Below are 22,150 nucleotides of genomic sequence, written 5' to 3' on the forward strand. Positions count from 1 at the left end.
TTTGGCATATAGAGGATTATCTTTCACTAGGTTTCAAAGTAAAAAGTATTAATGTGTTAGTTGACTCACAAGATCTTGATGGCCAATTGTGATCATTTCTTCTAGAAATAACCCGGCCAGAATACTTTTCTTGCAAAATTGCGGTGGTTTTGTTACTTGTGTGATAATTAACATCATAATAATAATAATAATAATAATAATAATAATAATTCACCAACAATATATAAAATCATCACATCATGTATAGCATCTCGTATCTACAAACATTGCGAGACAAATAACATAATGACAGCACAGCAGAAAGGATGTTCCAAGAATGCACTAGGATCGAAGGAACTGCTGATCATAGATTCCATCATATGTAACCAAGCCTTCAAAAAACACAGAAATCTTTTTATGACATATTTTGACTATAAGAAGGCCTTCGACTCTATTCCACATGGGTGGCTGACAAAAATTTTGGAAATATACAAGATCGATCCAATCACAATAAACTTTCTGAAGTATGCAATGTACAACTGGAGAACGAATATCGAACTCTCTACGGCGAACATAACTACTAAAGAGATTCCAATAAAAAGGGGAATTTTCCAAGGAGATTCATTGAGTCCCTTATGGTTCTGCTTGGCGCTGAACCCCCTTTCTAAACAACTGAATGCTACTGAAAAAGGTTTCAATGTCAAAGGAAATAGAAATACCATTGCACTCAATCATTTGCTATACATGGATGACCTAAAACTTATAACAGGCAACAAAAACCACTTGCAAATTATGGTCAAACTAGTGGAAAATTTTTCGAAAGACGTGGGGATGAAATTCGGATTGGACAAGTGTCGTACGATTAGCGTAGTGCGTGGAAAAATCCAAGATGAACCGATAGCTCTCTCCAATGGACAGGAGATAGAAGCAATGAAATCGGACGATCTTTATAAATACTTAGGAATGAAACAAAACCGACGAATAAACCATCAAAGAATGAAGGAAGACTTAACAACTGAGTTCATTAGGAGAATCAACAAAATTTTAAAAACAAACCTCAACAGCAAGAACATGACGAGAGCCATCAACACATATGCATGTTCAATTCTCACATACTCTTTCGGTATCATTCCATGGAGCAAAACAGATATGGAAAACCTGCAACGCAAAATGAGAACCTTGATGACGAAAGCACACAAGCACCATCCGAAAAGTAGCATTGAGAGGACGACACTGCCGAGGAATAAAGGAGGCAGAGGTCTGCTAGACATCATGGAACTTGCCCATGGTCAAATTGAATGCCTACGAACATACTTCAAAGACAAATCAGGCACGTCAGAGATCTACAAAGTACTGTGTGAAGCAGACGAATCAACACCTTTGCAACTGCACAAGGAGCAATTGTCATACAACCACCAGACAATCCAAGAAAAAATGCAAAGATGGAGAGAAAAGCCCCTACATGGACGACATTTCAACGAGGTGAACCGGGATCATGTCGACATTGAAGCGTCGAACTATTGGCTCACATCAGGTGCGATGTATCCAGAAACGGAAGGATTTCTTTTAGCCATCCAAGATCAAGTGATCTCAATAAGAAATTACTGCAAGCATATCATAAAGGATCGAACTATTACTGACGATCGATGCCGTTATGGGTGTCCAACGAATGAGACAATCCAACATATCACGGGAGGATGTCAAATGTTTGCAGGAAATGAATATAAAGAGAGACACGATGCAGTAGGAAAGATACTACACCAAGAAATGGCAACTAAATTAACACTAATTCATTCTGAAAAAGTGCCATACTACAAATACCGACCGGAAACCATCCTGGAAAACGAACGCTATAAACTGTACTGGGATCGTACAGTTTTGACTGATAAAACAGTCCCTCACAACAGGCCAGATATATTGCTAGTTGATAAACATCAAAAGGCAGCAATACTCATCGACGTAGCAATACCCAATAACAACAACATGCGTCAAAAAGAGGTCGAAAAAATTTCAAAATATAGGGACCTCGAATTTCAGATAAAGCGCCAGTGGGGAATGATATCAACGAGAACTATTCCAATTATCATCTCAACAACAGGAATAGTACCCAAAAATCTCAAGAGAAATATCAAGCAACTAGGACTTAGTGAGTATATATATAATATAATGCAAAAAGCTGTTCTTTTAGGTACTGCAAGGACGGTGAGAAAATTCCTAGGAAGCGAAGGACAGGTCCAAGGATCGCGTGTAAGAGGACCAGAAGTTCGACGAGAACCAGGGGGACCACAAGGACCGGACACGACCGAGCTCTGCCCTTCTGATATTTTAAATATCTGGGATTGAGTGAATGTTCCTCTTAGCGAGGAGTGAGAAGCCGACGGCGAGGAGAAATCCTACGCGTATAGGCAAAAGTCGGGGATAATAATAAATGGGTAGCGGTAGGAAATCCCTAGCGATTCACCTATCAGGAGAGTTGAATCGACTCCTGCCCACCACAGATTCCAGGAGCTCCCTGACCCGGGAAGCTGTAACCTGTCGAAGGGTCCCTGTCCAGGGTAACGGACGAAGCCGTGTGGAAAGCAGCTCAAGAATTCTCCCACCGTAGCTCTGCGGATCGTAAAAAGCGATCAAAGGCCGTCTCCCCCACGACACGGAGGAACCCATGAATGATGGTGAATTTAAGGAATCGAAATATAGAGCCGCTGCCTGAGGTTCGTCAGGGCGTGTCTGGAGCCGGCGCTGGACATGACAGTATGCGGGACGTCGGTGACAGAGTGCTAAGGAGACGGGCGTCTGTCGATCAAAATGCTACGCCTCCACAATCTCAACATTCTAGGAGAAGAATAACACGAGTTTCTCCGACTGCTGGAGGTGCTGTGCAGGATCCCCAACCAGCACTCACCCAAGCAGGTCTACCAAGAAGACGCATGAAATGGACAAGTTCGATAAATGAAACGATCATGCGCATATACTATGAAGTAACTAATATGGAAGAGGATAAAATAGGCTACCGGCAAAAGCTGTTTGCAGAATTCCACAGAAAATATCCCGAACTTCAAGTTTCTGAACAAAGAGTAGCCGACCAATACCGGGTCATATTGAGAAATAAACTTGTACCCGATGAGAGACTTAACACAATAAAAAATGAAGTCCAACTGAGGCTACAGAATAGGAACCCCACTAACAACGAAGTGACAATTGAAGAAAACTACGATTGTGCTGAAAACCAACACAACATCAATGCACAAATTAATACTGAGGAACAAAACAGCGGAGATTTGGCACTAGCAAGAGATGAGCAATGGCGGAATATACAAACTGCGACTATGGAAAACCGAGAAGAAAGTCGAAGAGATCTATTAGAGCAATTATCTGTTACAATGAATAGATATTTTATAGAATTCGAGGGTACTGATCCTCTTAAACGACCAATTCTTCCTAGACTGAAGACATCGAAAAAACTCTCACATATTCTGCACATAATGAACAAAGAGATAATTCCACCGTTTTTTTCGAATGACCAAAACCTAGAGTCATTGCATCTTATTACCTACTGTGCAGCCTCTACAATATCAGCAGTGCTCGGTGTGAAGCCAAAACCTAGAAGTGAGCAACCAGCACAGAAAAAACAGCATAACAAACCACATTGGCAAAATAGGCTAGAAGCAAAAGTACATAGCCTCCGACAAGATATAGGACGGTTAACACAATTTGAAAAAGGTTCTCCGTCGAGAAAACTACAGAAAATAGTGAATGCAATTATGGATCGCCATAGGCGACATACAAACTACGACGCCAACAATGAAAGTGCTCAAGAAACTCTAGATACACTCAAACAAAAATTAAGTGTATACTCTGAACGACTGAGAAGATACAATGAGAGCTATAAACGAAAACATGACAATATGATTTTTGAAAACTCCGAAAAGAACTTTTATAGAATGCTTAATGAACAAACGTCAACTAAATTAGTGAGTCCTCCAAGCGCCGAAGATATGGAGAGTTTTTGGACCGATCAACTGTCAATACCAACTCCTTTTAACTCCAAAGCGCATTGGATAAGAAGAGAGGAGAAATCATGTGAGACCATAGAAAATATGCCACATAGTGTAATAACGTCTGAAGAACTACAGGAAATATTGAAGAACACTCACAATTGGAAATCTCCAGGCCCAGATGGAATTCACAACTTCTGGTTGAAGAAGTTTTGGTGTTTGCACGGCAGGCTAGTCGAATACATAAATAACATAATACATAATCCAACAGAAATGCCAACATTTTTAACAACAGGTATCACTTACCTAATACCGAAGGATTTTCAAAACACTATGGATCCATCAAAATATAGACCTATAACATGCCTACCAACAATATACAAAATCATCACATCATGTTTAGCATCTCGTATCTACAAACATTGCGAGAAAAATAAAATAATAACAACACAGCAGAAAGGATGTTCCAAGAATGCACAAGGATCGAAGGAACAGCTGGTAATAGATTCCATCATATGCAACCAAGCCTTCAAGAAACATAGAAACCTTTTCATGACTTATTTTGATTATAAGAAGGCTTTCGACTCACTTCCACATGGCTGGCTGAAGAAAATTTTGGAGATATACAAGATTGATCCAATTATAACCAATTTTCTAAAGCTTGCAATGGACAATTGGAAAACGAACATCGAGCTTTCCACGGCAAACATAAAAACCAAACTGATTCCAATTAAGAGGGGAATTTTCCAAGGTGACTCCATGAGCCCTTTATGGTTCTGCTTGGCGCTGAACCCACTCTCTAAACAGCTAAACGCTACTGAAAAGGGTTTCAACATTAAAGGAAATAATAATACTACCACCCTCAATCATTTGCTGTACATGGATGATTTGAAACTGATAACAGGCAATAAGAACCACCTAGAAATTATGGTCAAACTAGTGGAACATTTTTCGAAAGATGTAGGTATGGAATTCGGTTTGGACAAATGTCGTACTCTCAGCGTAGTGAGAGGAAGAATACAAGATGAACCGATCACTCTCGCAAATGGACAGCAAATAGAAGCAATGAAGTTGGATGATCTTTATAAATATCTTGGAATGAAACAGAATCGACGAATCAACCACCAAAGAACGAAGCAAGACTTAACGACTGAGTTCATTAGGAGAACCAAAAAAATCTTAAAAACAAACCTCAACAGCAGGAACATGACGAGAGCCATCAACACATATGCATGTTCAATTCTAACATACTCATTCGGTATAGTTCCATAGAGCAAAACAGACATCGAAAACTTGCAACGTAAAATGAGAACGTTGATGACAAAAGCAAACAAGCACCATCCGAAAAGCAGCATTGAGAGGACTACACTGCCGAGAAATAAAGGAGGCAGGGGTCTTACGGACATCATGGAACTTGCTAGTGGGCAGATAGAAAGCCTACGGGAATACTTCAGAGATCAAGCAAGTACATCAGAGTTCTACAAAATACTGTGTGAAGCAGACGAATCAACACCTTTACAACTTCACAAGGAGCAATTTTCATACAACCACCAGACAAACCAAGAAAAATTGGATAGATGGAGAGAGAAGCCCCTGCATGGAAGACATTTCAACGAGGTGAACCAGGATCATGTCGACATTGAAGCGTCGAACTATTGGCTCACATCAGGTGCAATGTACCCAGAAACAGAGGGTTTTCTTTTAGCCATCCAAGATCAAGTGATCTCAACTAGAAATTACTGCAGGCATATCATAAAGGATCGAACTATTACCGACGATCGATGCCGATATGGGTGTCCAACAAATGAGACAATACAACATATCACGGGTGGATGTCAGATGTTTGCAGGAAATGAATATAAAGAGAGACACGATGCAGTAGGAAAGATATTACACCAAGAAATGGCAACTAAATTAACACTAATTCAATCTGAAAAAGTACCATACTACAAGTACCGACCGGAGACCATCCTGGAAAACGAACGCTATAAACTGTACTGGGATCGTACAGTTTTGACTGATAAAACAGTCCCTCACAACAGGCCAGATATATTGCTAGTTGATAAACATCAAAAGGCAGCTATACTCATCGACGTAGCAATACCTAATAACAACAACTTGCGTCAAAGAGGTCGAAAAAATTTCAAAATATAGGGACCTCGAATTTCAGATAAAGCGCCAGTGGGGAATGATATCAACGAGAACTATTCCAATTATCATCTCAACAACAGGAATAGTACCCAAAAATCTGAAGAGAAATATCAAGCAACTAGGGCTTAGTGAGTATATATGTAATGTAATGCAAAAAGCTGTTCTTTTAGGTACTGCAAGGACGGTGAGAAAATTCCTAGGAAGCGAAGGACAGGTCCAAGGATCGCGTGTAAGAGGACCAGAAGTTCGACGACAACCAGGGGGACCACAAGGACCGGACACGACCGAGCTCTGCCCTTCTGATATTTTAAATATCTGGGATTGAGTGAATGTTCCTCTTAGCGAGGAGTGAGAAGCCGACGGCGAGGATAAATCCTACGCGTATAGGCAAAAGTCGGATAATAATAATGTTTATTTCATGATTAGTCTACATTCAAAACAAAATACAGTCATTTTACAATGTAGGAAAATATTGAAAGAAAAAAAAGGAAATCGTGACATGAAACAAACAGAAATCAAATTTTCTCGAAGGTGAGCTCCCGGAGGATTAAACCTTGTGTGAGAATCAAAAAAAAAAAGTACAAGTTTAAAAGTCTTGACGTAATTTCCACGAATTCTCAACAGACGGCAGATTAAAGGTGCTACACGAGTAGACTGACGACTCCAGGACTACTGATTCGGTATGTTATAGGTGTTCTTTATGTCGATTATACTGGCTATGAAGTGTCTTGACTGACTCAGGATCCAACTTTTTATTTTCTTCTTAAATGCAGTCATTATACTAGGAATCTTCAAAACTTGAGGGATACCATTATAAACTCGAGGCGCAAGGAACAGGTGTGATCTCTGACCCTTCGTCCCACATGAGGTAGGCAATAATATGAGCTGTCCTCTATTTCTGGTGTCATGACCATGCTCATTGAAACTTGCAGACATAATGTTCTTCCTCTGGTGAACCGCAAGCGCCAGGAAAAACAACTGCCTCCACATCAATATCTTCAAATTCCTGCCATATCATTAATCAAAGCTCGATAGCAAAACTCATTAAACGTAACTTCATCAGCACCGTTTTCGAATAAATAAGGTCCAATCCGATCACTCGTCCAATATCCCCCGCACACGGCTTGGTTTCTTCACATCACTTACGTCCTAACAGCTCAAATATTTTCACTAGTTTCATAATTTGCCGACCGTGAAGGTGATTCACGACTTTCTTTTTTGCAGAATTTTAATAATTTCTATGCTTGTTGAAGCATGTCTACTCTCAGTTTTAGTAAATGCATAGTTTTCACTTATCAAATGTCAAAGATTGACAGCTGTAGAATTGACTCCTGCGCAGTTAGCGGGCTATTTAAACTGAAATAATTAATCAGATAACCTTTTATAATTTTATTAGCACAAAACCTGTATATTCTGAAATTTTTATATTTTGGGGAATATGACCATTCTTCACCACCTCTACCGTGGTTATAATGGGTTAAAGAATTCATTCATTCATTCCATTCAAAGTACCATACTTTGGGCAGTGTAAACCCCCACTGTGGACCAAAATATGAGTTGGGCTCAGCAGTAATGCTATGTACCCAAAATCAAGTAATGTAATATAAAATAATTCAATCGATAATAGTAATGTGGAATGATTCCTGGGGTCACGGAGTCTAGGATTAACCTATATCATCCCACAGTGGCAAACATAGTTTATAACAACCATCTTCCACATTTATAACGATTTGCTATGTTATAACATCGATTCAGCACACAATCTCACAAACTACAACAATATTTTTAACAGTTACACAAAAATTTTTGAGCTCCAAAATGTGACGGAAGGAAAAGTAGTCATCTCCCTGTAACAACCATTTTGGAACTGGGGTTAAAGAATACTTTTCACCAATGAGTTTTAAATGACACTTATTGATATTTTAGTACACAAATAGGATAAAATATGTGAATAGAAGGTTTCTTGATATAGTTAAGAGCTTGGTATCCTCGTGTCCGAAATCTAAATCTTTTATTTGAAATGATCACCAATAAATCTCTTTCCCTCAAGAAATATACCATCTACTAATCCTTAGCGAACCCCCAAATTTTGAGTTACTTCGAAATTCAGGCCAGGAAGAATGTTGATGGCTCCTAGACTGTTGAAGAGAAAATGCAAAGTTTATGCTATGGATTGGGAAGAAAATATCCAAGATGAAAGTTTTTTGGTGGTTTTTGTGACTAATTTTCGGATTTTGTGCTGGGAATGGTCTCCTGCAACGATAAGCTTCGATTCATGAAACCGTCCGAGCGGCCGACCGTCTGTAAAGGTGATAACTCTCGAAAGAAAATACCTTGAATATTGGATATTCTCAGGGTATGTTTTGATCACGAATATCACGGTTATGTTGATTGATCGTTAAAATCCGAGTTTATGTAAATGTGGTTTTTCGTATGAAAAGAAGAGACACTTTATTTTTATAACGTTCACTTGTACATCCAAAGTTCTTATAATTCAAATATATTTCTAAGTTTCTTGATCATATTTCATTCAAGATGTCTCAGAACCTGAAAAAAAATAAGAATATTAATAAAAGAATTAAATTTCAATTTAATGAATTCGACAAAATTATTGAACTGGTATATTGGAAATCATTTAGAAATCAAGTACCTATATAATATTTAATGATCCAACATATTCCTTTTTCAATTGTTAAGATTGAAAGCATCTTAGTAGTAGTAGTAGTAACTGATATTTATTGTTAAACAAAAGGCCACCGACCTAGGGTCCTTCAGCCTTTTAATTTACATTTTTTTTTTTTTATTATATTGCAATATTTTTTAGGTGAATTTTTATGAAATAGCTTCTAATCAATTGAATTATATTCATATACAATCTCAAAAATGTAATAGTAGCCAAAATTCCTCATAAAATTGTGAATAGTAGATAAGAATTTTTTAACGAAAGATTAATCAGAATTTTCAACGTAATAGATGTCTCAGACATATCAAAATGCATATAATTCATTAGAACATGTCATAATTTAAGAATATGTAGTAGATCTCAGAAGTTATAGATAAGAATTTTGAACATTAGGCAAACAAATTAGAATATTTGAAAAAACTTTTTGTGAAGAAAATTCAGACAATATAGAATTTAACATGAGTGCTGTCGAAGATGGAGAAAATAGAAAGAAATTGTCTAGAGAAAGATCGAAGGATCAAAACTAACCTCATGAAAGATAATTGCAAAAGCATCAAAATCAAAAAAATTGAAAATTGAAGACTCTAAATAAGAGAGATTCACAGTCTGCTGAATGCTTTCGCAAATTTTCTTAAAGATATTTCTTTCTTATTATCATTCATTCTTATTATTTCAATTGAAAAGGCCAAAAATATTGAAACCAAAAATATCCAATTGACATTGCTTATATAAGTATTCTAAAGTCTAACTTACATATTCATCAATCAGTTTATAAATAATAGTTTCCGTCCTTATTTGGCGGAAATTTATTAAAAATAAAATAAAACAAAATAATTGCCACTGAATTATTCAATTGCTAGCAACAATTGTTTAGACACACTGTGGCTTCATCTGGCTACAATTCTGACTGATAAGAGTACAGTATGTACAGAGCTTTTCGGAAACTCATACAGGAACAAAAATTCCACATTGTCAGAAAAATATTTGATTGGATATTATAAGTTATATTGGACAATTTGCCACCTGGGATTCCCAAACTATCGGAAGGAATTCAATAAAGAGCAAAATTTTACATATGATTGTTCGCTCAACAGAATATTTTGGGAATTATACCTGTTCTAAGAGTATTAATCTTATGCTTTTATTTTCTAACTGAGGAAGCTGTTATTAAAAGGTATGATCCCATTCTTTCAAGTGATTTGCATAGGTTGAAAACTAACCATTAGTTGTGAAGCTCTTTTTGTGTTCGTTTATCATTTTCTTGAAAGATCTTCCTGAAGCCACAGTATGGCGAAATAATTGTTGCTAACAATAGGGATGTTGCGTCATATAATAAAATCAAATTAATTCAGGTTTTCCACATTAGAGCCCGTTTTTGAAAAACTAAAATAGCATTTCCATTATCTTTTTCTCGGATTTAATTTAATAAAATTGATTTAAGTTGTGTTAATTCTTATCGAATAGTACGTGACTGCGAACGCCAATCAGGGCAATTTGGCGTCATAGCACTGAAACGTTTAGAACATAGACAAACTAATATTATCTAGAACTAGTGTATCTATAGTTTAGAACGGCAGATGACATAATCCAACCGACTCGACTGTCAATATCAGCTGATATTAGTTCAGTTTGACAGACCGTTAGCAGGTGGTGATCATAGATAAACTTGTTAGTTTGTCCATGGTGGTGACTCTTTTATGCAGTGACGTCACCATAATACCATGACAGAATGGAGCGTTTCAGCGGGAGTTTCGAAAACATTTTATTTACGAATTTTTCATTGGTACTTTCTATATTTTTCCATGAAAATATTTTTTTTCATGTTTATATAGGGCTCAACTACAAATTAAAAGCAATTTCAAAATATAGGCAACATCTCTATTTCATAAACTTAATATATTTAGAAATCTAATTTTAAGCACAAAAATTATTCTTTACAAATTAAATCAATAAAACTCAACTCAACTCTATTGAATAATTCAGTGGAAATTATTTGGTTTTATTTCATTTAATCAAATTTAGATATCCGAAGCTATTCAAGAAGCATGAAACAAATCGAAAATTCAATTCACATAGGATGAGGAAACGAATAGGAAACACCGTCAGATCACAAAGGAATTATTTCCTTATTTTGTTTCAGCACGAGGGAAACTCCAGCCGCTGGTTCTGTCGACAGGAATAGCAACACCTCCCCCAGAGATGGCGAAAGGCAAATTGCCACAATAGAGTCCCATCCACGACCGATACCTATACCTACCGTAACTTGTGATTTAGCTTCCGACATCTCTACCAGCGATCAGGGGGATCTCGGCAATAACGAAGCAATAGACATCCAAAAGGATACATTGAAGGTTGGTTCTTTTCTTTCAATTTCACGCCTGTTTTGCCTCAAGGGAGGAATTATATACTTATTCCTTGGGAATCGGCAAAAAAGTTCGCAAGTTTGAAAACGATGTGCTGATAACAATCTTTTTTTTGTTTGACTGGACCAAATAATATGAAGATGTTTTCTGCTCTATTTTCACTATTATTAGTGCAGATATCCATTTTCCCCTGTCACACTACAATACAGGGTTTCAACTATTTAGAGGGACACTAAAGGGATATCGAAAACCGTTAGAGATACAGGGTGACTTTAATCACAAAAAAGTTGAGTTATTTAGGGATTAGTGTGTTGGGGTTAAGAGCAGTGCCGTCGCTAGAGGGTAGGCAGGGTAGGCGGTCGCCTAGGGCGTCAAAATTCCAGGGAGGCATTTCAAGCTTGATCTACAAAAATCACACGTGTAGAAATTCAAAGTACCAAATGAGATTTAATTCAGTCAGCAACAGCAGTAAGGAATTCCGACATATTTAATTAACATCCAAAAAACCATCAAAGGTGCCGCATTATACTCATAAATATCCAGATATGGCGTGATCCCCTCAAAGTGCTGTTTACGAGTTATTGACGCTAAAAAAAGTCTTGTCGGCATTCGTTTGAAGTTGCCGAATTTTATTGCCACTTGGGGTTCTGGATTATTTCCTTTTCAACTCCATAATCAGAATATTGATTCCTCAGAATGAAATGCAAAATATAAGAAATTCCATTTCATCACTTTCAATTGATCCTTTTCAAGAAATACAAGAAGTTTCATTATTTCATACCACATTCCATTATTTTTCAATATTCTTCATTTTTTATATCAAATCAATTAGTTCATGGCATGGGCGCATTCGAATTAAATAATGGTTCATCCGCATCATCCGATTGTTTTACTCGATAATCTTAAACAAAAGAAAACACACAAATTTTCAAGCTTTTTCTGAAATCGAAACTGAGTTAGGAAACTGAATCTGCAGCAGGGCCCACTCTAGAGGGGCGGCAAATAATGGAGGGCGGCATTATCTACTTCTTCTGGGAAATGTGGATTACTGGAAGAACGAACTAAATTCTTTTTTTTTTGATTTGAACGAATTTCGTTAATGATTTTTTGTATCAAATTTACTAATTTCAAACATCTTCGCATCGTGACTATCTATGACATCTATTCGAATTTAAAATAATTGTTCATTCGCATCATCCGGTTGTTTAATTCAATCATATCAAAGAAAAAAACCGATATGTTCGAGCGTTATATATAGTCAAAGATCAGCAGAAGGATCTGAAACCTGAATTAAATCCATATATTTATAAGAATTCAGTTGACCACGTTTATTGTTTATTACATGCCACTTATCCTGAATCATCTATTGGATTAAAATTTGAATCCATAAAAAAATAATTACACTTAAAATACATTTTTTCTCTCCTGAAATACTTTTTATGAAAAAGTGTGTAGTTTTTCACACTCCCACACTGAATCTTTGAAAACAAATTCACCAAACCAACATAAAGTTTGAATATTCCTCTAAATTATAGGGTTCAATACCAACAAGAAAATTAAATATCTGTCTCTTAAAAACTTTTAAACAATCCATAATTCTCATTTGCACAGGCAGCTTATTGAAAAATTTAAAACTTGCATAATATGGCCCTTTTTGATATCTACTTAACCCATGTATAGGCAGTGAATACAAATTGACATTCGTACTGTACGGATGACTTGATGCAGATGTTGAAAATTTTTGTTTATACTTAAACATAAAAACTAGACACTCGTATATATAAATAGCATATACTGTTAATAAACAATTACTTCTAAAAATTCCTCTACACGATTCCCTCGAATTTATGTTGTAAATTATATGCAAAACCTGCTTCTGAACTACAAATATCCTATCTACATCGTGATTTCTTCCACCATCCCAAAACAATATACCGAGTCTAATTTTTCTAACAAAAGGCAATGATAACGAAAAAATAAATAATAAAATGAATGAAAACAACGTACAAATCATAACCACATGAGCATATCCCGAAAACTCAAAACTATTGCCAAAAAAAAAAACCAAATAGGAAACTTTCCTGACCTATATTTATAGAATCAAGTCGAATCTATCAGCAAAAACTTCGAGAACAAAATCTTCATCAACTTCGGCCAAACTTTCATCAAGCGATGAATTCACTGTAACTCTCGCTCCAAAACATGAAGAAAGGTCGGCCCATTGTTTATTGTGGGAACTCTAAGTTTAACGAAAAACTTCAAGGCGTGATTGGAAAAGTTTATGGGAGGAACAACATAGGGACGATCGGCTCCAATGAAACATCCTGTCATTTTCAGTTCTAATTTGTACGAGGTAATTCTGGAAGTTTGGAGAAATTCTGCGAATCATATACCGAAAATTATTTTCTGGCATTGCAAACACGTGTTCTGCTTCGATGCGATAAAAGTCGATACAAATTGACCTTACTCTTCAGTTTTGGAAGTTGTAATGCCAATTCGATAGATCTACTTCACACACAGTTAGCTACGGAAGGTCTTATTATTTCAACACTGAGTTCACAATTTGATGTAAATATGGCAAATATATTCGGACGTATTGCTCTTTATTGATATCGTTCTTTTTCCATGATACGGGTCACAATATTGGTTGTGTTCTATTCTATTTTCCTGAGCGCTCGTTCCTCGAACACAGCGTAATATACACAGTGTTTTCTAAAATATTCGAGGCAATTCTGAAGAACAGAATCATGAAATATGTCGAAAAGGAAGATTTTATGATTACACATCAGCATGGATTCACTAGGGGAAGGTCTACTACGACAGCTCTGGCGAATGTTGTGAAGTACTTGCTTGAGGCTTTGGAGAGTGGCGAGGACGCGGAGTTGTGTTGTTGTGACCTCAGTAAGGCGTTTGATTGTGTGGATAGATCATTGCTGCTGCAGAAGCTCGATCATTATGGCTTGAGAGGACGAATATACAATATACTACAATCCTACTTGACAGATCGATGGCAGACAGTTCAGTGGAACGGCGAGAAATCAGGACTACAGGAGAATAAACATGGTGTACCACAGGGATCCATCTTGGGACCTGTGCTTTTTGTCCTTTATATGAATGATCTGCCTGTGAACAGAAAATGCTGGTAACATGTGTTTGTTTGCTGATGACACTACAATCATGAATAAAAATCGTGACATGGATGAGTTGGTGCGGATGAGTGAGGAATCATTGAAGGATGCGGAGCATTGGTTTGGAGCAAATCGTTTGGCTCTCAATTTAAATAAGACCCAAAGATTGGTGGTCAGCAATAAATCGGCTTGCAGAGATCCAACTAGAGCAGTGAAGCTATTGGGCTTTATCATTGAGCCAAATTTGTTGTCGTGGAGAAGCCATGTTGCGGAGGTGTGCAGGCGGCTGTCGGCGTCGATCTTCTCTATCAGAAGAATCAGATATATTGTGGATGAGGCCGCTGCATTGTTGGTTTACCATTCAGGTTTCCACAGCATTTCCACCTATGGCATCCTCATATGGGGTGGATCTCCAGAGGCTCGTAAAGTTTTTCTTAAACAAAAAGGAGCGATGCGGGTTCTGGCTGGCCTACCTAAAACAGAAAGCTGTAGAGGATTATTCCGGAGATATGGCATACTAACCATACCATCGTGCTACATTCTTGCCTGTTTGTGCTTCATCCATGATATTAGGAGGGAATATGCCCGGCAGTCTGATTTTCACGAACCCAATACCCGCAGAAAAGATAACATAAGGCAGCCGAAAATTCGAACCGCGGCAGTGCAAAGGTGTTTCGTGTCTAACGGCATCAATCTGTACAACGCATTACCACTAAGCATTCGAGGGTTTCATTCGGCCAAATATTCTACCAGGAGATTGTTGATGCAGGGCGAGTTTTATAGTGTGAGGGAGTTTTTTGATGGTGTGGCTGATCTGCAAAGTTTGTGATGGTTGTTTCGTTTTGTATATGTACTTATTTGTATGCATTTTTTTTTATTTCTTATATTTAATATTTAATTGACAGTCCATGTAAATTTTTGATGGAAAATAAATGACTATAATATATGTAATTCTGTCAAGATGTTTGTAGCATTTTGATCCGAAGAATGATCTCAATCGAAACGGTCGAGTCAACGATGATGAATTTTGTCTGTTCGTCTGTCTATAAACACGATGTTAGCTCTTGAACTGAGTAATCTAGAAACTGCAGGTTCGAACCTCCAAGCTCCAGTTCTTTGCTGAGCATAAGCAAGTATAGGTTCCGTAAATATAGCTGTTTTGAAATTTGTTTTTCTGTTAGTTTTAAAACTGAATATTTGAACTGAAAAAACGGATCAAAAATCATTTATCAGGAAACATCTGTGAAAACTTCATTGGGATTTTCTCAACATGTTTTGATGTTTTTCCTGAATAATAATAATTATGGAGTCTCAGACGTCGATCTTGAACTTTTGTGCCCCTTCGACGTCCGGTGCCCACTCTTCTTCGATTTTGGGCATTATCAAACCACGCTTGACAACATCTCATAACAGTTCAAGATCGACGTCTAAGACTCGTGGTCATTAGAGACCGATCTTTGGCTGATTAGTGGTTAGGAGACCAAGGCCATCCTGTAACTGCCTGAACGGTTTACCGCCGAATAAGGTCTTTTGGACTCTAGCATTATCGACCCATCTTGTGTTACCTATGAGGGTTGGGCGGATTCTCCTTGGGTGCACATATTGACCGAAGAAGGGTTAGACGACGTTGAGGAGAAAGACATGAACCTCAATTTGATGTTGAGCGTTGCCAGTAGGCTTTATAGTATGGGCTGCTATTACACATGCAAGTAGGTCACTATTTGTCTTTATTCAAGGAAGCATGACAGCGCTGCGTTACCTTCGAAAAATATTGTCCCTCACCTTAACTTGCTCGAGAATCCAATATTTCAGCAAGATAATGTCCGACCTGATGTTGCCAGAGTTAGCTTAAATTTTTCCGAAGCGACCCATGTGAATCTTTTGCCATGGTCGCCCAGATCCCCCGATCTTTCGCCCATAGAGCATGTTTGAGACATCATAGTTAGAAGGCTTGAATATTTACCCCAGACCCCACGGACTTTGGCGGCTCTGAGACATGAAGTACAGGTAGCTTGGGATACTATCCCTCGAGAAGAAATAGACTATCTTATTGCATCAATGCCGAGACGTGCTGGGAAGTGTATAGATAATCGCGGTGGACAAACATATTATTAACAAATGTTTCAAAAAAAATTGTAAACCCTTCGTTTCTTTCTCCAAATTTCATTTACTCCTTGCTATACTATCTATGTTTTACCAAAAAAAAATTTTAATTTAAACAGCTCCTTCTGAGTGTTGCAGCTTCTTTGTCAGTTAGTATATTACCAGCATCAATACCCAGATAACATATCAAGTAAACAAGAATTGAGGTCATCGACTTTATATGAATCAATCTTTTGAATATTTTGAAAGTAAATACTCCTTTACACTTTTTTTTAAATCCTTTCTCTTGTCAGTTCTCTCATACTCATTGGGCATTTCATTATAGATATTCAGTCCCCAGAAGTCCAAGCCCTATTGGCAAAAACTGCATCTATAGCGTAGAATGATCATATTTTGTTCCCTATTTCTTATACCAAATGAACATTTTTTGGAAATTTCTCCAAGTTGTTGTAAAAATATTTGAAACAATTTAATAAATAGCAGTAATTGTAAGTATTTTAAGCTAACCAAGTCCTTCAGTGCGACTCCCTGTTTATTTCAAATTCAAGATTTTTCTCACTGCTCTTCTGGCACAGACATAAGCCTTTCACCTAATATATGGACGTTCCCTACAGGAAATTTTCATATGAAGCAACAGAGTGAAAGTTGATATACTATGTTGTTAACGCTGTCACCCAAGTGGAAACTTTTGTATCTACTGCTTTCATGTACACTGCTCAACAATTGATAGGGATCAATTACTTGTTCTGAATTTATTTCTGAATATTCGCTCCAAGATTATAAATTTAGTCAGATATCAGAGTATTTCCAGTTGATAATATGGTTCACTTGAGAAAAGAATGAAAAAATGGAAAGTTGGAGAGAAAAAAAGACTTTATTAGGAACATTCAAAATTCTGTGTTTGAATAACATAAAAATTTTATGATGAAACCACAAGAAGGCTGAAGTTTCGGTTGAGCTAGTACCTAGTTGGTCCCCCACGAGCTCGTCTCAAGCATTCTACCCTTCGAGGCATACTTTCGATCAAACGATTCATAAAATTTTGGGGCATATTCGTCCAAATATCCCGTAAAGCGTTAGAAAGGTCCTCCAGGTTATTGATCGGTTGTTCTATGGTTGACAATTGTCTAGACATCTCAGATCAGACATGTTCGATGCAATTCATGTCTGGAGAGCGAGCTGGCCAGTCCATCCTATCAATAGCATGATTTTCTAGCGCTTCATTAATCAGACGACTACGGTGTGGACGGGCATTATCGTCAATTAAAATGAAATTCTCGCCCACGGCAGCCGCAAACGGAACAATTATGGGTTCAATAATCATATCGTGATATCTCTGGCTGGTCATGGTGGTGTTCTGCAGAACAACCAACTCTGTGCGTTGGTTCAAACAAATGCCTCCCCATACACATATAGAACCTCCGCCAAAAGCTGTTGTGGGTACCATAAACTGTTCTGCATACCTTCGACCTCTTTCCCTCCAAGCAAGAATACGTCCATCGGAGTTGACCAAACGAAATCTAGACTCATCCGTAAATAAACATCGGCTCCAATCTTCAAGTGTCCAATTGCGGTGCTCCTCAGCCCATTGCCGTCGATGAACCCGGTGTTCCCTATTCAAACGGGGATGTTGTACCCTCCTACGTGCTCTCAAACCACGAACATGTAGTCGTCGTCTTACAGTCTGGTTCGAAATTAGAACTCCTGTTGCAACTCTCAGTGATCTATTGAGCCGTGACGCCGGGTAAGTGGGATTTCTCCTAGCATTGAGGATCAAAAGACAATCTTGGGCATCTGTTGTACTGCGCTGCCGACCTCCCCCATGAACATAAGCTACTGAGTCGTTTTGGATGAACCTATTCCAAGCCCGACCCACGACAATTTGCGAAACATTCAACCGCCGCGCCGGGACACTTCTCGCTGGGACAAACCCTCCTGTATCCACCGTATGATTTGTTCCAGTTGCACAGGAGCCAAACGTCTCCTCGGCATGACTGATAAGCTAATATTGTTCTCATTTCTTCAATTATTGTCACCTTATGTGTTTGAACGAGAGAGAAAAAAAAAGATTTAATAACAAATACCACATTGCTTTTCACTCCACCTGTAACAGCCTACAGATAATAATCGATTTTGTGAACAAGAGCCGATGAAGTGAGGAAGACTTTGATATAATCAACTCAAAACATCTTACTTTTTCCTTAGAGAACATATAATGTACAGATATTCACGAGATAACTCGAAAAAAATACAAATGAAGAGAAGTTCATAAGTGATCCCTAGCAATTGTTGATCAGTGTATTTAGATGGCTATGCTAATAAATCTTTCGAATGTTTTAAACGTAAATCATTTGCTTTAATAGAAAACACTTACTCTTTTCAGGTGTTCCCAAGTGCCCAAGTTGTTCGTACTTCCTTGTCGCAGTGCCAACTGAGCGGATCCACCCTCTCCGTCAACGGCGAACTCCAACAGCAAGCAGCAGTCATCGCGCGAACCCGCCAACACTCCATGGGCATAGACACAGACATGGTGAGTGAGTTCGACCCTAGCAGTTCGGATTCGGGTGTTGTCGCGAGGTGTACGGTAGTGAAACCCTTGAAACTAAGACTGTGCAAGCCGATATTCGGCAGAAGAACCCCAAAAAACCGCCGGTCCGAGGGTAAAAAACTCAAGAACCACAGCGAGGAGGTGATCGTGGAACAGGTGGTGCCCAAAGTGCAAAAACCGCGTGACCCCGAACGGGAGAAACGGAGGTTGGCCAGAAAGAAGGAGAAGAGAGCCACTCTCATATTGGGACTCATCATGGGCTCCTTCATCGCGTGCTGGCTGCCCTTCTTCATCATGTACATATTGAGGTTAGCTTACGACATACCGAACATAGCGTTCCTCACCGCTTTTTGGTTGGGCTACATGAACTCAGCGCTGAATCCAGTCATCTACACCATCTTCAACAAGGATTTCCGAAGGGCGTTTCGAAGGATTCTGTTTAAGTGATGTTTAGCTTACGTGTGCTGCTATGAGTGCGTCAGCCGTAGGATACGGACTGCGCAGTACCGCAGCGCACCGAGCATGTTGTACAGGCGTTAGTTTTGTAAGACAATCTTGATATCATCTTGTCATTGGTACTGCTCTTAAAAAACTCGATGGACAGAGGTGAAATAGCATGAACTGATCGAATCACCTTTATTGAATAGAAAAGTGACCTAATTAGATTATTTTTAACTTAACTTCATCAAAAAGTTTTACTTTTTAAATTTGTACTTCAACATTTCTTAAAGAGGCTGTGGATGCTGGACTTATTATAAAAACTTAAAGTTTCTGTGTGCAATATCGCCAATAGGACCATGTGGAAATTGCCCCAAAAAATTCAGATTAGCATGTCTTAAGCACATGACAAGTGTATAAAATTGTAACCCAATTACGTTATGACTATTACCTTCTTTAAATGACTATCCATGAAAAATATTGGCGTCCATCATCTCAAATTTAACTTTATGCAATGCAATATGGAACCGATTTGTTGAACTACGTTTTTAAGTTCTTCAGTCAGGATATGTCTTTTGTTTGGCTGATTTCCCCTTTGTTGTTGCTGCATATTCATATAAAACCTGAAATTTATATAAATTTCTTATACAACTTTCGAGATATGTTATATAAATAGGCAGACACTTTCTATATTAGAAACCTCGCACCAGACATCTTCCAAATATGAAATATTTCAGGTGTACCCACGTAATAATAAGACTGCTATATATTTGTCACTTTGATAACTACCAAATCATTTTTGTGTTTGATTTCAGTTCATTCTTGCATTTACCATATACATATTTCATTCGAATTGACAAATGTAAGTAGGCTCAAATTATTTTCTTACAAACTTTTGAGAGTTTAGTAGAAAATATTGCCCTCGAAAATGATAGAGCAATACTCAATTTTGATGATTTTGTGTAATTTATTGATTTCAGTCATGTAATAATGTCTGTCTGCAGGGTGGTTTTCACTTTAAGAAGTGTCTGTCAATAATTGATATAACATCTTTTAATCCAAGTAATAGTTCAGATTTTATATTCATGACTTAAAAAGTTCCACATTTTATTCACTTTCATTACCAATTATTATCTAACCAAATCACGATTATCTCCATTTAGCGACATTGCGTACAGAAACTTTCAGCTTTCATACTATGTTGTAAGTTAATCGTCCATGAACTCATAGACCATTATTATATAATATTGTACAACGGTATCATTGTGATGTTCACCTTATCCACAGAGTTTTTCAACAGTCTGGATCTATTTCACTGTAAATACTCACAGAAGATTCCTATTAAATCACATTCGATTCGACATAATCGAATCACTCAGATATATAAATTAGTTAGTTGAATTAGATCGTTGAAATATTTGAATCATAGGTTAGAGTCCTTGAATAATTTATTTTCGAAAACTATAGTGAAATACTTAGTGTGGCATAGAGGAGGAGGCATATCTTATTTAATTAATTAAAAACGTGTTACATATTGTAAAAATATTCTTATGCACCAGATATGTTCAAAATTCTTCATCTTTTTTAAATTTTTTTGATTCGATAACAAATAAGTTTTATGAGAAAACTTATGTACAATAATTCAGTGACCAATTATCAATTTCCTCTCTTCTATTGTGAATGCTGCCTTCCTGAATAAATTGTAAATATTGAGAAGATTCATACGTTAATCGATTTCTTCATAGGAATTTTAGCAGAAAGAGAATTTTTTTTTTGGATATAGGACATATCCTATTTTAGGTGTTATTTATGTCAGCTCATTATATGATATATACGATTGTCACAAATCTGATTTCTCGTGTTTATAAGATGGTGAAAATAGCGAACTTAAAATAATAGATCAATATACAGGTGGTCCAGCTTGAGAAGTGGAAAATTCAGGATGAAAAAATATGAATTTGCTCAATTTGATTATCCGAGAGATGATTGGTTACCGAAGAACTCAGGAGCCTTCAAGTTTGACTAGAAAAAAATGGAATTTATTGATTTTTCTCAAACCGGTGGAAATATTCGAATGAAATTTTTTTGAACTTCATTTCCAACATGATAGGAAGTTCTTATTAAAACTGTTTTTTCGGCAACCGTCCGGGAAGTGAGCACTTCCCGGACTTTTTTCTCTGAGAAAGTAGCATTTCCCGGCCTAGTCCGGAAAGTACGTACTTCCAGGACTAGGCCGGAAAAGAATCATAGAATCCATATCAACCGAGATAACGGCTGACAGTTCATATGAAATTAGTTGTCAAAAATTTGCATGTGTTTTGATCGCAATCGCAATAAAATATGGAAAGCAGCAGCGAAAGTGTCATTTTACATGGTTGCCGAAAAAATATTGTACGCAACACGCCCGAAAATGGTTTTTTGGACTCACAGACTTCCAGGACTCGCTTACGCTCGTCCTGGAATTTTGTCTATTCATCCAAAAAAACCTTATTTTCCGGACTTGTTACGTAAATTACTATTTTGTCCCACCAGTGGCGTCCGTATTAGCATGCGAATGAATATTTTTCAGGAGAAAAATGTTGCGCAGCTGGTTTTATTGAAAACAAATATCAATTTCGGATTCCTCATTCAATTTTTTTTCCAACAAAGCACTATTCTTGAGTAAATAGGGAAAATCCAAAATGATCATTTACCATGTCGTACTCAATGTCATATCCTCCTAGTCAGCGCATTCAACATCACGGATAATCATTATTATTTTC

At 37.4% G+C, this 22,150-nt stretch overlaps 1 protein-coding gene and 1 long non-coding RNA gene across 3 annotated transcripts in view; both read left to right on the forward strand.

Annotated features, from left to right (window-relative positions):
- The window catches only part of LOC123681211 (alpha-2C adrenergic receptor), a 437,152-nt gene extending 415,553 nt beyond the window's left edge, over nt 1-21,599 (forward strand). The window contains exons 4-5 of one of the 2 annotated variants that reach the window (XM_045619462.1): nt 10,949-11,159; nt 18,786-21,598. In XM_045619462.1, the coding sequence (XP_045475418.1) occupies nt 10,949-11,159; nt 18,786-19,397 (823 nt within the window). In that variant the 3' untranslated portion in view covers nt 19,398-21,598. Of the gene's footprint in view, nt 1-10,948; nt 11,160-18,785 lie in introns of both variants that reach the window. The other variant, XM_045619461.1, reaches the window with a different exon arrangement.
- Nucleotides 6,585-7,007, forward strand: LOC123681214. Its single transcript, XR_006747664.1, has 2 exons — nt 6,585-6,763; nt 6,817-7,007. It is a non-coding gene; the product is annotated as an uncharacterized LOC123681214 (long non-coding RNA).
- Nucleotides 21,600-22,150: the final 551 nt, after the last annotated feature.

Source organism: Harmonia axyridis, chromosome 5, assembly GCF_914767665.1.
Source record: "Harmonia axyridis chromosome 5, icHarAxyr1.1, whole genome shotgun sequence".
Taxonomy (NCBI): Eukaryota; Metazoa; Arthropoda; class Insecta; order Coleoptera; family Coccinellidae; genus Harmonia; species Harmonia axyridis.